This window comes from Caretta caretta, chromosome 21 (assembly GCF_965140235.1).
Source record: "Caretta caretta isolate rCarCar2 chromosome 21, rCarCar1.hap1, whole genome shotgun sequence".
Taxonomy (NCBI): Eukaryota; Metazoa; Chordata; order Testudines; family Cheloniidae; genus Caretta; species Caretta caretta.
In genome coordinates this window covers 970,419-987,821 of record NC_134226.1, presented here as the reverse complement: position 1 = coordinate 987,821, position 17,403 = coordinate 970,419, and the positions used below count along the sequence as shown (strand labels likewise).

The 17,403-nt window shown below is 44.1% G+C and overlaps 1 protein-coding gene across 2 annotated transcripts in view; it reads right to left on the bottom strand.

The window, feature by feature from the left end:
- TRIM33 (tripartite motif containing 33) overlaps window positions 1-16,277 on the bottom strand; it is an 81,185-nt gene extending 64,908 nt beyond the window's left edge. The window contains exon 1 of one of the 2 annotated variants that reach the window (XM_048826839.2): window positions 15,796-16,277. In XM_048826839.2, the coding sequence (XP_048682796.1) occupies window positions 15,796-16,213 (418 nt within the window). In that variant the 5' untranslated portion in view covers window positions 16,214-16,277. The remainder of the gene's footprint in view (window positions 1-15,795) is intronic. The other variant, XM_048826838.2, reaches the window with a different exon arrangement.
- Between the last annotated feature and the right edge of the window lie 1,126 nt (window positions 16,278-17,403).

Genomic DNA, 17,403 nt, shown 5'->3' with positions numbered 1-17,403 from the left:
CCACTGGGAGCTATGGGGGGGCCGTGCCTGTAGACGGTCAACGTAAACAAAATGTCTCGTGGCCTGCCAGCGGATTACCCTCATGGGCCCTGTGCAGAAGCTTGCCGACCCCTGTTCTAGGTGAAAGACCCAGCATGATCCCTTGCCTCCCAAGACAAACAAGTCCCAGCCTTTGTTTTCATGCATAAAGGGGACAGGAGGGACATAGACCTCCCCCCCATCCCCTTTTGTTTCTTCCTATAGATTTTCTCTTGTAGATTTTGCAGCCTTTTGGCTAGCACCAGGCTCAGTATGCAAATAGGCCTCCATTGTGAGGCAGACAATACACAATTCACATATGACCAGACAGGGAGATAAGCATCTGTTACCTCTGCCTGAAAGATACATTCCTGAAGCATGTCACCTCTGGGTGACCTGCCTTAATTCCAAGACCTTAAGAACATAATTTTCAATATAGATACATAACTTAAATATTATCTATACATACATTTTGCAATGATGATGACAAGTGGGCTACTGGCTTTCAGTAAGACCTCATCACCTTTTGGTGACCTATTAAGCATACATCTAACGCATGGGATCCCTACTCCCCTTTTGTGCCCTCTGCCTGTTGGCACCACCGAGATCCGAGTTACACGAATAATACATGTTAAAAGTTTAATTACTTTTAGATGAGACTTCAATTTTTAGCTCCACTAAATGTTTAACAGCATAATGGAAGTATCACAGAAACACTGGAAATTCAACTGGAAAGTACACTTTTTGTGACAGTTCCCCTTTAAGGCTGCTGCCACTTAAAACAGAAGCACAAAACTTTGTATTTCATTATTTTTATTGTGATTCAGCAAGCCAGAGTGATATCTGATCCAACAGCAAACAGACTGCATTATCAGTACATCAGCGCATCTTTGTAACAGAAGACTTCTGCCAAAGAGTACTTACAATTCTAGACTAAAGGAAAAAAGCATTTTACAAAACTTCTCTATCCAACAGATTTTGTCCAATATAAAGAGTCACTACAGAAATAATTTCAGCTGCTCCTATTACACCAGTGCCAATGAAAAACATATGGAAGAGGAGAAACAATCTGATGGCTTGAGTACTATAACAAGAATTAGAAACCCCTTTACTCCTTGCACGGACACAAACTTCCTTGAGGCACTGGACAAGACTCTGCCTCTTTTTTTCAGCTGTAAAATGTTGCTAACCTGACCTACACAAGCATTAGATAATGACAGTACCCAGTGTATGTGGCATGTGCACAGCCTGCTTCAATGAAGTTTATTCTGATCAACCACAGGGCTTCTCTCTCAAACACCAGTGAAAATGTCAAGGATGTCGTCAGTTTCACACACTGCTGCTGCTGCTGCTTGGGAAAGCAGCTCCAATGTCTGCTAAGGAAGAGGTACAGCAGAGACCTCCTCCCTTCCCTCTGACAGCAGCCAAGAGGCTCTGAAGATGGGAGAGCAGATAAAGCTCTAGCTGCTGAAAAGGCAAGAATGGGGGTTAGGAAGGAGGGGGGTTGGAACTTCAGATTTCAGACCCTCTGAGCCAGAATTTGGTGTAAAAGATGGAGCACCTAAAAAGGGTCCAAAGACAGCACCCTGCTATAAATGTATTCAGTATTTGTATGGTAGCTCTTTACTGCAGTATCTGATTGCCTCACCACCTTTCATGTATTTATCCTCAACACCCAAGAGGCCGGGCAGGGCTATCATCCCCATTTTACAGATGGAGAACTGGGGCAGAGTGATTGACTTGCTAAGGTCACACAGGAAAGCTAGTGGAGCAGTAACTTAAACCCAGCCTAGGTTCCAAGTCCTAAGCTAATGCCCTAGGCACTGAGCCATCCTTCTTTAAAACCCCCACACTCCTCACACTCACTAACAGCAGCAAAGGCAGCACTTCCCATGAACTTCACTAGCATGTTCCCCAATACTAGACTTTTGTATCTCACTTTGTATAGCAGGTGTCCCGTCATGTTTACAGCTCCCTGATGGAAGGGCTTAAATTACAGATTTCAACATTAAGTTTGATGTTAATACTAAATATAATGGGTAACGGCTAATTAGCTGCAATCTAATGAAATGGTGTCAGATCCTCTTTATGTTTCAAATTTCCCCATTCCTGAAACAGGATGAAGTAGCATGAAATAGACTGCAGTTATATTCACTTTAGACATGAACATGCATAAAGCAGTATATTATGAATCTGAAACCAAAGTATGACAAAGGAACCATACAGGTAAATATATAATGGCATATTTCCAGTAATAATGGCCTTTATCATTTTTCTTTTGTTGTTCTAAAAAGTATCAGGGTAAAGTATACCACATTTTTACCAGCTAAACTAGAGTACTATAGCCACTGCCTAACGTTAGCTAGAGCATTCAAGGAAGAGTATTTCCCTAGTAACTAACTACACATATCCATTATTCTCTTTCACCACATAAAAATTATGCTATGTTTTAGTATTCAAATCTAACCACCAGAAGCTTAACAAGCATAAATATAATAGATGAGGAGAATCAAGAAAATGTTCTCGTCTCTCACAGTCACCAGAAACAGTCCACTACAGAAGCTTCTTAAGTCTTATTAGCCAGTCCAAGCTTTAAGCAGCCTTGCACAGAATGTTCAGTGCCGTAAGAGAGGGACATGGCTTTGAAAGCGTTCCGAAAGTCAGACCCATGGGTCAGTCTGACTCAGTCAACTGAACAGGTAAGAACTCCACTTTCCTACTGAATACATTTTCTGAATAATTTTTTGCATAACTGGATTAAAGACAGATGGACACTGCCATTTAGTGATGATTACATGAACTAGTAACCTGTAGTGGAATTTCTTCCCAGTTTTCCCTCTTGACACAATTAGGGTCATAACAGAATTCAAAGTCAGTTTTCCCTTACAGAGGAGGAGCAACTCAAGTTGTTTCCCTAACTCAGAGGATTAAAGGAACTAATTTTTCTCTCTCATAGGAAAGAGTCTAAGACCTGATGCTACATCTCCATCAAAAAACACTTAACGGACAGCTGGGAAAACCAGAGTTTGAGATCCTCCCTTTACCACAGCAGCAATAAGCCAAAGAGCATCACTTAAGTGACATTTATTTCTAACCCATGATCCCAGAGAGGAAGTGCCAACTTTAACATGTCTTTTAGTTTAACATTATTGTATGCAACACCCGCAGTGGAATTTACTTATTTAGGACTTGTCTACACTGCCAATGCTAAAAAACTACCTCCACGAGGGGCATAGCTCCCAGAGCTGGTGTACTGTCTACCCTGGTGCCTTACAGTGCTGAAACTTGCTGCGCTCATGGGGGTCTTTTTTCACACCCCACTGCGAGAAAGTTGCAGCACTGTAAATTGCCAGTGTAGACAGCCCTTGGTGGTTTTGGGGAGCAGGGGGAGAAATGTTGGGAAGGAAAAATCCAGCCTTGCAGAGCAACACTTTGTTGCAACATGGAGAAAACACATGCAACTGCTAGGGAATTGAAATGTTCCTTGGACCACAGAACATATACCTATACTCTGTAATTTACATGCAGCTCCACTTAAAACTTCATGACATATGTATCAGGTGTGTTTTTCTGTAAACTGACAAGAATTTTTTTTAATCCAAGAAGAACTGACACTGATTTACATTCCTGAATAATACCAGCTGGAGCACTCAAAGGACACACATCTGACCTCTTAAAAAGCAAAGAAAGGTAAAGTGAGAGTATGCATTTGGGGAAAGGGCAAGGAGAATGCTTCAACCTGTTCTTGGACGTATTACTGTAGGCACAATGATAGAGGACCCAAGACTGCAAGGCACTGTCACAAGTGCTTTGCATTTCTGGACCTCAAGATCCTTTACAAACATAAAGCCTCAACATCCCAGTATTATTACACCTATTACATCTAAATAGAAGATAAATTGAGGCAGGACAACAGAGTTAACATTTCCTTCTCTTTACAAAAAGAAACAATATCTTTAACAGTCACATGTGGTCAGGGCCTTGTTTGACATCTTGGCAGAAAGTTTATGTTCTCCAGCAGAACACATACCCTTCAGCATCATGCTTAGGCACTGATTCAGATGAGATCATAGCCAGAGATGGTATGGCCAGTCAGAAGAGATAGCTTTTTATCTTTTATAAGGCTTATCCAGAATTCAAGCCTGGACTCCACTGCCTAAAGATGCATTTTACTTATATGTAGTTAGGAAATTTCTTATTTTATTGAATAATGTGGCTTATTTATGTAACCTATTCTTTGTAATTTACACACACAGACAAGCCAGAAGTTAAAATGAATAACATTTCTTTGTATAAAGAAAAGGAGTACTTGTGGCACCTTAGAGACTAACCAATTTATTTGAGCATGAGCTTTCGTGAGCTACAGCTCACTTCATCAGATGTTTATTTCTTTGTATGTTTCTTCGTTGTAGCACTTTATGAAAAACCAAAACCCAAGAATGTGAAAATGAAAAAAGGAAAACAAATGAGATCACACATTTTGGAAGAGACCTATTCTCAGGACTGACTTAATATAGCAAATACCCAAGAACCTTCACTTTAGAGAAGTTACTAGAATTCTTCACTGATACATAGGAGATGCCACATTAGTTAACACTGGCCTAAAGACCTACAGCTGTGTATCCAAAAGCCCCCATTTTAAGCTTCTATTTTTAACCAGTTTTTGTAATAAAATTTACCCTTTGAAGTGTCCCATGCTTGTTCTCAACCCAAAGATGAATTTTTCCTCACAATATTTAAAAAAAAATCCCTTCAGTTGTTTACTTTTTTATAAGCATGATAAAAATAGCGTCACACACTTCAGGAAATATTTTCAAACACTTGTGTTCTCTAATAACTCAAACTTCCGTTTTAAAGTTGAAACTTGGCATACACATAGCCCTCTGAAGAACGAGTATTTTGCCAAGTTTGATATATTGGTTGAGATAGCCAAAATGAGTAAGTTTTGCACATGTATAATATGTCATCATTTCCCTCACCAGCTTCAAGGCTCATCCAACGCACATATCTGATAGCACAGGTATTTTGATGTGTGGCCAATTGAATTGATTAGACATTCAAATAAACCCACACAGGTCACTAGAATGTCCCACCATCAGCTTGACATCTAAACAAAATTTAAAGTAATTTAAAATTCTACATCCAAGTGTCTCTGGCAATATTCATGGTATTACAATTGATCTTTTAAAAAAAAGGTTTATCTTCCTTTGTAACTGTTTGAAAGACCTGCCAAAAAAGCGAAGAAGTGATATCGCACTAGATCTTAGAAAGCCCAGTTGAGGCTGGGACCCGAATGGAAAACAGCAAAACTGACTAGGTGCACAATGCTGTCAAATATATAAAGTAAACTGACAGGGGGGAAAAAACCCTCAGTTATATCAGAAGTTCCCAAAGTGTCATCCATAGATAGGGGGCTGACTGGTCACGTGGTGTTGGCTGCTCCCCCTAATTTCCAGTTGCCAAATTCATTAAGAGACACTTAGAAACATGAAATTCTCTCTCATATCACTTATTTACGTAAGCAGTTGCCACAAGGATGTTATGTGATCGTGAACAGGAGAAGCTGTTGTCCACACATCAATCAATGCAATGACTGGTGGCTCAGAAGACACTTACATATTAAAAAGTATGGGAACCTGTAATTCACAGTAATCTTAGACATTATTTGCAACACAGGTTACAAATAATCAGATTCATGTATGAAAATGTATTAAATTGAAAGAGCTCAGAAATTTCACCAGTATAAGAAAACATACAAAACCTAAAAGAAGGAATTTCATTGAACACTTTTTAGAATTAAACCTCCACTGAATGTTTAGACAACATTGCACACATCGCCTTCCTAATTATGCACAAGAAAGAAAGTGAGGGTAGGAGACAAATACATGCTAGCTCTGCTCAAGTTAACACCCTAAAAATAGCAGTGCGCATGCTGAGGTAAGGGCACTGGTATGGACTAGCCACCCAAGTATGATCCTAGGGGTTCAGGCAGGCTTACACTCAGGTGGCTTGCCTGCACCACCAGGTCCACACTGTTATTTTTTTTGTGTGCTCTAGCTCAGGCAGAGCTAGCTCGTCTGTCCACCCAGGCATACTTTGAGTCAGTATCTGAGCTAAATGAAATGCAAATAAACGGACTAAACTAATTTATAACCACTTCTACAGTTTCAATAGTCTGTTATTTAACAGAATTTTTTACTTTGCATCTTACTTTACTGAATGCATGATGCTTACATATAAGCTGACAGAACAGTTCATTGTATTTGAGTGTCACATCACATTCATAACTATGATAGCTTGACACGTGCAGTCAGTTTTTGTCTTCCTTTTAAACAAAAGGATACTGCACGCATTTCTTAGAATATCATAGAATATCAGGGTTGGAAGGGACCCCAGAAGGTCATCTAGTCCAACCCCCTGCTCGAAGCAGGACCAATTCCCAGTTAAATCATCCCAGCCAGGGCTTTGTCAAGCCTGACCTTAAAAACCTCTAAGGAAGGAGATTCTACCACCTCCCTAGGTAACGCATTCCAGTGTTTCACCACCCTCATAGTGAAAAAGTTTTTCTTAATATCCAATCTAAACCTCCCCCACTGCAACTTGAGACCATTACTCCTCGTTCTGTCATCTGCTACCATTGAGAACAGTCTAGAGCCATCTTCTTTGGAACCCCCTTTCAGGTAGTTGAAAGCAACTATCAAATCCCTCCTCATTCTTCTCTTCTGCAGACTAAACAATCCCAGCTCCCTCAGCCTCTCCTCATAAGTCATGTGTTCTAGACCCCTAATCATTTTTGTTGCCCTTCGCTGGAGAATGTCGAATAGAGGGGAACGATCACATCCCTCGATCTGCTCGCTATGCCCCTACTTATACATCCCAAAATGCCATTGGCCTTCTTGGCAACAAGGGCACACTGCTGACTCATATCCAGCTTCTCATCCACTGTCACCCCTAGGTCCTTTTCCGAAGAACTGCTGCCTAGCCATTCGGCCCCTAGTCTGTAGCGGTGCATTGGATTCTTCCGTCCTAAGTGCAGGACCCTGCACTTATCCTTATTGAACCTCATCAGATTTCTTTTGGCCCAATCCTCCAATTTGTCTAGGTCCTTCTGTATCCTATACCTCCCCTCCAGCGTATCTACCACTCCTCCCAGTTTAGTATCATCCGCAAATTTGCTGAGAGTGCAATCCACACCATCCTCCAGATCATTTATGAAGATATTGAACAAAACCAGCCCCAGGACCGACCCCTGGGGCACTCCACTTGACACCGGCTGCCAACTAGACATGGAGCCATTGATCACTACCCGTTGAGGCCGACAATCTAGCCAACTTTCTACCCACCTTATAGTGCATTCATCCAGCCCATACTTCTTTAACTTGCTGACAAGAATACTGTGGGAGACCGTGTCAAAAGCTTTGCTAAAGTCAAGAAACAATACATCCACTGCTTTCCCTTCATCCACAGAACCAGTAATCTCATCATAAAAGGCGATTAGATTAGTCAGGCATGACCTTCCCTTGGTGAATCCATGCTGGCTGTTCCTGATCACTTTCCTCTCATGCAAGTGCTTCAGGACTGATTCTTTGAGGACCTGCTCCATGATTTTTCCAGGGACTGAGGTGAGGCTGACTGGCCTGTAGTTCCCAGGATCCTCCTTCTTCCCTTTTTTAAAGATTGGCACTACATTAGCCTTTTTCCAGTCATCCGGGACTTCCCCCGTTCGCCACGAGTTTTCAAAGATAATGGCCAATGGCTCTGCAATCACAGCCGCCAATTCCTTCAGCACTCTCGGATGCAACTTGTCCGTCCCCATGGACTTGTGCACGTCCAGCTTTTCTAAATAGTCCCTAACCACCTCTATCTCCACAGAGGGCTGGCCATCTCTTCCCCATTTTGTGATGCCCAGCACAGCAGTCTGGGAGCTGACCTTGTAAGTGAAGACAGAGGCAAAAAAAGCATTGAGTACATTAGCTTTTTCCACATCCTCTGTCACTAGGTTGCCTCCCTCATTCATTAAGGGGCCCACACTTTCCTTGGCTTTCTTCTTGTTGCCAACATACCTGAAGAAACCCTTCTTGTTACTCTTGACATCTCTCGTGAGCTGCAGCTCCAGGTGCGATTTGGCCCTCCTGATATCATTCCTACATGCCCGAGCAATATTTTTATACTCTTCCCTGGTCATATGTCCAACCTTCCACTTCTTGTAAGCTTCTTTTTTATGTTTAAGATCCGCTAGGATTTCACCATTAAGCCAAGCTGGTCGCCTGCCATATTTTCTATCCTTTCGACTCATCGGGATGGTTTGTCCCTGTAACCTCAACAGGGATTCCTTGAAATACAGCCAGCTCTCCTGGACTCCTTTCCCCTTCATGTTAGTCCCCCAGGGGATCCTCGCCATCCGTTCCCTGAGGGAGTCGAAGTCTGCTTTCCTGAAGTCCAGGGTCCGTATCCTGCTGCTTACCTTTCTTCCCTGCGTCAGGATCCTGAACTCAACCAACTCATGGTCACTGCCTCCCAGATTCCCATCCACTTTTGCTTCCCCCACTAATTCTACCCGGTTTGTGAGCAGCAGGTCAAGAAAAGCGCCCCCCCCTAGTTGGCTCCTCTAGCACTTGTGCCAGGAAATTGTCCCCTACGCTTTCCAAAAACTTCCTGGATTGTCTATGCACTGCTGTATTGCTCTCCCAGCAGATATCAGGAAAATTAAAGTCACCCATGAGAATCAGGGCATGCGATCTAGTAGCTTCCGTGAGCTGCCAGAAGAAAGCCTCATCTACCTCATCCCCCTGGTCCGGTGGTCTATAGCAGACTCCCACCACTACATCACTCTTGTTGCACACACTTCTAAACTTAATCCAGAGACACTCAGGTTTTTCTACACTTTCGTACCGGAGCTCTGAGCAGTCATACTGCTCCCTTACATACAGTGCTACTCCCCCACCTTTTCTGCCCTGCCTGTCCTTCCTGAACAGTTTATAGATGTCCATCACGGTCATATAAATGCCCTAAATGCAAAAGTCTATGAAATGTTATGAATGGAACTGTGTACACGAGAAGAAATTAAAAGTAACTGTTCTTAGAGCAATTATAATTTAGCTATGTTGCACATTACAGCATTCACCACTAACACAGCTGCTACTCTGAAACCACAAGTAGTATTAATGCATCTGATTACATGCACACTTCCATTTAACCCTATGTCTATGTTTTCCTAAAGTTTTCAGAAAACTTCTCCTCGTGGGCTCACTGGCTAAGATTTCAGTAGCCTAATGAAGTCCTGACCCTTTGTGGTGTTCATAAGGGGCTAGGAGAACTCCACATTCTCCATAGTGGGATATATTCTCCTTAACAGATTGCAAATACCTCACTGAAATATTGCGAAATTCTCAGAACAACCTATCTTCTCAGGGAGAGAAGAAAATCATGGGTGCAAGAAAAAAAAAAGTGGATCCTAAAGTGTTAGATGTATCTCCTTTCCTGACATTTTAAGCTTTCACTTGAAAAAAAGTTTCTATTTTTCCACATTTAAAATTTCACTGTCAGAACATAAACAAGCAGTTGTGCAGATGACCAGTAACCCAGCCCTGCAGGAAACTGCCTCCATCTGGACAGTAAAAACAACTACAGAAACTCAACCATTATTTAATTATCTTCAACTCACTATCAATTGTGAAATATATTAAACCCCCAAAAGTATTTCACTGAGCATTAGGCATCACTTGAAGGACAAAGGTAAGCATGCTTCAAAGCACTCCTTTCTTTAATACAGCAGAATTGTTTTACCATCTAGATAATAAAATGGAACTCTCCCATGTCAGTCATTTTCAGAAATACATGAAAATGGCTCTTTTACACTATCTGTTTATACTCCAGGGTAGAGTAAAACCAGCCCATTCTCCCTCATGCCCCATGGCCAATTTGTGAAATTATGGGCCTATATCCTACTTAATGTTTAAAACTCCAGATCCTTTAAGGAATCTAAGGAGTGAAAAATGAGATTAACGAGCTAGCAACGGTAACAGGACAAATTTACCAGAAAAGAAAAAGTGTCACTCTACCCCACTCTTCCTAAGGAAAAAAAATATATATAACCAATAGTTTTCACTCGCCCTTAAGAATCTTTTAGCGTAGGTGTGCAAAATCTTGTAAACATAATCCAAGCGTGATGTAAATTAAAATACATGTAAAATAAAAACAATGGAGCATGTAATCTGAAAGTAGTATCCTGCAGTTGCACAGGATGCTTCAGGTGTATCAGTGGGCATGGCTAACTATCAAGACTGACAGGGAAAGTAGCTGCTCATGGCCTGCTAACAGGCCATATGGATTGCAGAATTATACATGAAAGAAAAGGAGCTTCTGCAAAGGTGGCAGTAATGAAAGCAGGAAAATTTAAACATTGTGGTTTACACTGCCCATGATTGCATCACACACTGCTCAGCAATGCTGTAGCTGCCTCTGGTGCAAGAATGTTCCATTCCCACAAATGCCATGATTTTCTTGCCATCTAGCTAGTTCCATCTGTAGTTTGTAGGAATATGTGTCCATTGAACACCAGTATTCTTCAAACATCTATAGCTTTCTGGTTTTACTCAGTTTCTAGGGAACCTGCTGGGCTGATGGAAGTTTGACCATGCAGTGCTGCACCCTGTCCTCCACAGCTTCCAACAGGGCTATAATACTTCCTTGCCCATGCAGTTGATGCATTTTTCAGAGCCATCCTTGGGCATCAATTTAAATACCCATAGTCAGATGAACCACAGTACTGGATGTTTACACATCTCAATTCACACATCAGTTAGGTGTTTAAGTTGCCCCGTCAAACAGGTAAGGTGTCTTTTACATCAGCACAGAATATGGCCTAGTGTTCTTTAAGAGAATGCAGGGCCGGCTCCAGGCACCAGCTTTCCAAGCAGGTGCTTGGGGTGGCATTCAGAACAGGGCAGCACTCCGTGTCCCGTGGCGGCAATTCAGCGGCAGCTCCGCCACGGCAGCTTTTGGGCAGCAGCTCCGCTGCTCTTCCGGGCGCGGCAGCAATTTGACAGCAACTCCACTGCTGTTGCAGCAGCAGCAATTCGGCGGCGACTGCTTGGGGCAGCAAAATTGGTAGAGCTGCCCCTAAGAGAATGTTACCGGAATTTGTTTTCCATCCTTAAATTATTTATTTTCTGCAGAAGTTACTCTTTACTAATTCTCTATACTTGGGACACTTGTTTATCTGAACATGCCATTATTAGATAAAGCATGCAAAATTTGGCTTGATAATCTTCTACATCCTTTAGGACAGTACATCCTATACAGCATGCAAGATTTAGAATCTGGCCTCAGCAAAACGCCAACAGATGTGTCAAAATCCTTCAAATAAGATTTAATGAACCTTCATTTTAAGATGGACCTTCTGATACCATTTGCTAGAACATTTGATGTGTTCTCTACTCTTTTCCAGTATCCCCCAAAGATATCAAATTCAAGTTGTGCACTCTGCAAGAGCACAAAGCACAGAATGAATGAGGGCTAAATTAGTGCTTTCACATAACAATATGGGACAGATGTATAGGCAGTGTCAAGAACAGGCAAGGTTAAGGTGGACCAGCTGGCAAACAAAGGGTGAACTACTGTATTAACTGGTTTATACTGTAGTTGAGAGCCTCTGATCCTTTCCAGACTACTGTACCCCTTTCAGGAGTCTGATTTGTCTTGCGTACCCCCAACTTTCACCTCAATTAAAAACTACTTGCCTACAAAATCAGACAAAAATACAGAAGTGTCACAACACATTACTAAAAATTTGCTTGTTTTCTCATTTTTACCATACAAATATAAAATAAATCAATTGGAATACAAACAGTTTTCTTACATTTCAGTGTACAGTAGATAGAGCAGTATAAACAAATCATTGTCTGTATGAAATTTTAGTTTGTACTGACTTTGGTAGTGCTTTTTATGTAGCATGTTGTAAAACTAGACAAGTATCTAGATGAGTTGATACCCCTTTGTGTACCTCCACGTGTACACATAACCCTGATTGAGAACCACTACTGTTTAGATCATAAGTACATAGCTGGAGCTCTGCAGCTCAGTGTGTATTTCATACCATGTGCAGACCATATACAAATATCTAATGATGTTTCTAACCTAAAATTCTTCAAACCTGCCAAAAGCACTCATTCTGATTGAAGACTAAGGCCAAACCAAGTTTTATTAAAAAGAAGCAGCTTGAGTTGCGAACACAAATGTCAGAAAAGTTTCAGTGATGAAAAGAATGACACTGTTTTAGAGCTGTCAATTAATCGCAGTTACTCATGCGATTAACTCAAAAAATTAATCGTGATTAAAGAAGTTAATCGTGATTAATCACACTATTAAACAGAATACCAATTAAAACTTATTCTTCAATATTTTAGAATTTTTTCTACATTTTCAAATATATTGATTTCTATTAAACATTTGATGAAGTGAGCTGTAGTTCACGAAAGCTTATGCTCAAATAAATTGGTTAGTCTCTAAGGTGCCACAAGTACTCCTTTTCTTTTTGCAGATACAGACTAACACGGCTGCTACTCTGAAACAGAATATAAAGTGTACAGTGTCCACTTCATATTTTAATTACAGATATTTGCACTGTAAAAAGATAAACAAAATAGTATTTTTCAATTCACCTCATAAAAGTATTGTAGTGAAATCTCTTTATTGTGAAAGTGCAACTTACAAATGTTGATTTTTTTGTTAAGTAACTGCACTCAAAAACAAAACAATGTAAAACTTTAGAGCCTACAAATCCACTCAGTCCTACTCCTTTTTCAGTCACTCAGACAAACAAGTTTATTTACAGTTACGAAAGATACTGCTACCTGATTCTTATTTACAATGTCACCTGAAAGTGAAAACAGGCATTCGCATGGCACTTTTGTAGTTGGCGTTGCAAGGTATTTACGTGCCAGATACGCTAAACATTGGTATGCCACCTTTATGCTTCGACTACCATTCCAGAGGACATGTTTCCATGCTGATGATGCTCATTTAAAAAAATGTGTTAATTAAATTTGTGACTGAACTCCTTGGGGGAGAATTGTAGGTATCCTGTTCTGTTTCACCAACCTTCTGCCATATATTTCATGTTTCAGAGTAGCAGCCGTGTTAGTCTGTCTTCGCAAAAAGAGAAGGAGTACTTGTGGCACCTTAGAGACTAACAAAATTTATCTGAGCATAAGCTTTCGTGAGCTACAGCTCACTTCACTTCAGCTGTAGCTCACGAAAGCTTATGCTCAAATAAATTTGTTAGTCTCTAAGGTGCCACAAGTACTCCTTTTCTTTTTGCATATATTTCATGTTATAGCAGTCTCGGATGATGATCCAGCACATGTTCGTTTTAAGAACACTTTCAGAGCAGATCTGACAAAATGCAAAGGTGGTACCAATGTGAGATTTCGAAAAATAGGTACGGCACTGGACCCAAGGTTTAAGCATCTGAAGTGCAGTCCAAAATCTGAAAGGGACGAGGTGTGAAGCATGTTTTCAGAAGTCTTAAAAGACAACACTCCAATGCAGAAACTACAGAACCTGAACCACCAAAAAACAAAATCAACTTTTTGCTGGTGGCATCTTACTCAGATGATGAATATGAACATGCTTCGGGCCACTCTGCTTTGAATTGTTATTGAGCAGAACCCGTCATCTGGAAGGACGCATGTCCTCTGGAATGGTGGTTGAAGCATGAAGGGACATATGAATCTTTAGCGCATTTGGCACGTAAATATCTTGCGACGCCAACTACAATGGTGCCATGCAAACGTCTGTTCTCACTTTCAGGTGACATTGTAAACAAGAAGCAGGCAGCATTATCTCCTGCAAATTGTAACCAAACTTGTTTGTCTGAGCCATTGGCTGAAGTAGGACTTAGTGGACTTGTAGGCTCTAAAGTTTTACATTGTTTTATTTTTGAATGCTGTTATTTTTTATACATAATTCTATATTTGTAAATTCAACTTTCATGATAAAGGGATTGCACTACAGTATTTGTATTAGGTGAAATGAAAAATACTATTTCTTTTGTTTTTTTACAGTGCAAGTATTTGTAATCAAAAATAAATATAAAGTGAACGCTGTATTTTGTATTCTGTTTTCTAATTGAAATCAATACATTTTAAAGTGTAGAAAAACACCCAAATATTTAAATGGTATTCTATTACTGTTTAACAGCACAGTTAATCGCACTTAATTTTTGTAATCGCTTGACTCTACATTATTTCTTATTGTTGAATACTGATGAAAATAAACAGCGTTTTACAAAAAGTTGCATTTAGGTGCATTTCATTTAAATGAGCAAATTTTTTTAAACAGTTGTAAAACTGGAAAAGGGGCCCTTTCATGAAAATGTTCCCAAGAGTGTTCCTTATAACCAAACCAAAATAACTATTTGTAAAAACTGCTTTTAAAATGGTAATTTAAATATCTAAAAACCTGAAAGTTTCAAAACATATGCTAACTTTCAGTTTTAATCAAGTTTAGAAATAAATCCCATTATGTATCCCAATTGAACATGGAAATAATATACCAATGGACACAGCATTTCTAACATGCACATGCAGATTCTTCTAGAAAGAAACCATGTAGTAACCAGGATTCAAATGAAGTTAAGTTCTCCAAATTGCTGTTGGCATTCACATTATAACTACCAGAGACAAAATTATTTGAGAAGACTAGCCAAGAAAGTTTTCAGGTCTGTTTAACTACAAGGCCAAGACTGTCATCTTCCAGGAACATACAGTATGAGTGTCATATGAACTATCACATAGGTCATTCAAAAAAGAAAAGGAGTACTTGTGGCACCTTAGAGACTAACCAATTTATTAGTCTCTAAGGTGCCACAAGTACTCCTTTTCTTTTTGTGAATACAGACTAACACGGCTGTTACTCTGACACCATTCAAAAAAAGAGGTAGACATAAGAAAACCACCATACATATTACATGAATTTTGCCATCCTCATTCCATCTAACTGTGCCAAAATGGATGACAACACAAAGATGCAATTTTACCATGACTGTGAATGAACAGGATGGCAAACTAAAGGTAGCCCAAATACATACTTAATCCTTCCCAAACCACCTTTTAAACCAAACATAAAATTACCAGAAAATCAGTATTGCGTATTACAGCATATTCTTAAAAAGATCGAATCAACAAAATACATCCAATCAACGGCATAAGGGTGCCTAGATTTTAATTCTTATCCTACACCACTGCTTGCAAACAAAGACTGTTCCAAACGGAACTAAATTAAGACAAAACTGGGGGAGGGCTCCATGAAGCTCTCTAGGTTTCTCAAACGAGTCTATTTTTCGAGACTATGCGTGGGTAGTTCCCAACAGAGCTGAGCTAATAAGCCCCCAAAGGCTCACATGCCAGATTCGGGACTCTCCCTCTGCTCAGAGAGGCTCAGCCTGACCGCCTCGGCCCCCAAGTTCACGGCACAGCGGCAGCGCCGGGTGCCCGGGGAAGGCAGAGCGCGCTGCGGGAGTCGCTCCGCACACCGGGCGCGGGCGCTCCGCTTCCCAGAGAGCGCGGAACAATTCGGACTCGCGGAGGCTCGGCGCTCCCGGCAGCTCGGACCCCGGGCCCACGCCCAGCCCGGGGCTCGGTCCCTCCGGCAAGAGCCCAACCCCGACCTGTGCCGCCTGTCGTGGGCAGGGCGCGGAGCAGGCCCCCGCCCGGCCCCGGCCCCGGCCCCAGGGGCGCCGGGCGAGGCGGGCCCCGTCCCGCCGCCCGGCCTCACCTTGCTGGATGTCGCCGTTGGCGCCGCCCGGCACGGGCACGCTGAGCTGGCGCTCGGGCTCGGGCAGGCAGCGGCGGCAGAAGGAGTGCAGGCAGGGCAGCAGCTTGGGCTCGGCCTCCCGCCGGCTCTGCAGGCTCTGCGCGCACACGGCGCAGGTGTCCAGCAGCGACAGCGGGCCCGGCGCGGCCGCCGGCAGGGGGGGCACTGGGCTGGGGCCGGGGCCGGGGCCTGCCGCGGCCTCCGCCTCCGCCGGGCCCTTCTCGGCCGCCGCCCCGGGACTCTCGCGCTCCTCGGGCGGGGCGACGGCGGGCGCGGGCGGGGCGGAGCCGGAGGGAGACGCGGCCGCGGGCTCCTGGCCGCCACCGTCCGGGCCGGGCTCCGCGGCCCCCTCCCCGCCGCCTCCTTTGTTTTCCGCCATGTTTCCTCCTTTGAACCCGACTCCCCGCTCCGCGCACGCACAGCTCCGCGCCTGCGCCCGCACGCCCCGCGTCACCGGGCTCCCGCACACGCTGCGTGCTCGTGCCCGGTAGGTACGCGTTAGGCGGTGCAGGGGCGGGGCTGGGCACGTGGCCGAGCGAGGCGCGCACCCGACGCGCCGCGGCTACAGAGCGCGGGCAGCGTGGAGCGCGCGGCCGACACGCCACTTCAAGGGAACGCGCACAGCGTGCCGAGCGTGCCCCCGACTTTGGAGGGAGCGCGTACGGCACGGCCCTGGGCAGCAGCGGCGCGTGCGCATAGCGTTCCTCCCTGGCTGGAACAAGGAGGCGCCGTGAAGCTGCTTCGCTCTTCGGCTCGGCATCAGCTGCGGCGGAGAGCGGGCGCGGAAAGGGGCGGGGCAACGAGGGGCGGGGCTTCCTTTCCTCTCCGCCAGGCTCCGCTCTTCGGCCCGACTGGCTGAGCCGTGGCTCCCTTAGGGGCTGCAGCCAATCAGCTGCCCGGGGTGGAAGCAGGCTGCCCGGCCCCGCCAGAGCGCGTGACGGGCAGCGGCGCAAGGCGGGCCCTTCCCCCCTCTCCAGCCGTGCCGCAGCCAGCTCCCGCCCGGCGCGGGTGGGCAGGGGCCGGGCCGGGCCACGGGGGCGGAGAGGCTCTTCCCTCAGGCCTGTCCCCGGGGCGGCTGTCCGCCCAGGCCCTGGCTGCCGCCTCCCGCCTGGCCACCCCAGGCCCAGCCCCTTCGCCCCCAGCTCAGGGGCGTCCCTAAGCCGCGCCAAGCGTGAGCGACTCAGGGTCGCCCCCCAGCAAGGTCTGACCCTGCTGCGGCCACTCCGCTGAGCGGTCAGGGCCAGCGGCTCGAGGCTGAGGCCGTTACCCCCGGAGGGCCGGTTTGTCCCTGCCAGTGACCCGAACAGGGGCACCGTTACAGTTGGTGTCGTTGTCGGTGGCCACGCTCATCACAGCACCAAGAAAAGAAACCAAACCCAATGGCCAGCATCCCCCTGTCATCTCACACATAGGTGGGTGACCTACTGGCCACGCAATCCATCTCGCCCTTCCCACGGTGGCCGAGGTAGTGGCTAACACCATGACTAATCCTTACTGGTTGCTACTGTAGCTGAACTGGAAGCAGGTGGTGCTGGAGTTTTGAGGGTTCAAATGCTCCTGCTCACTTGA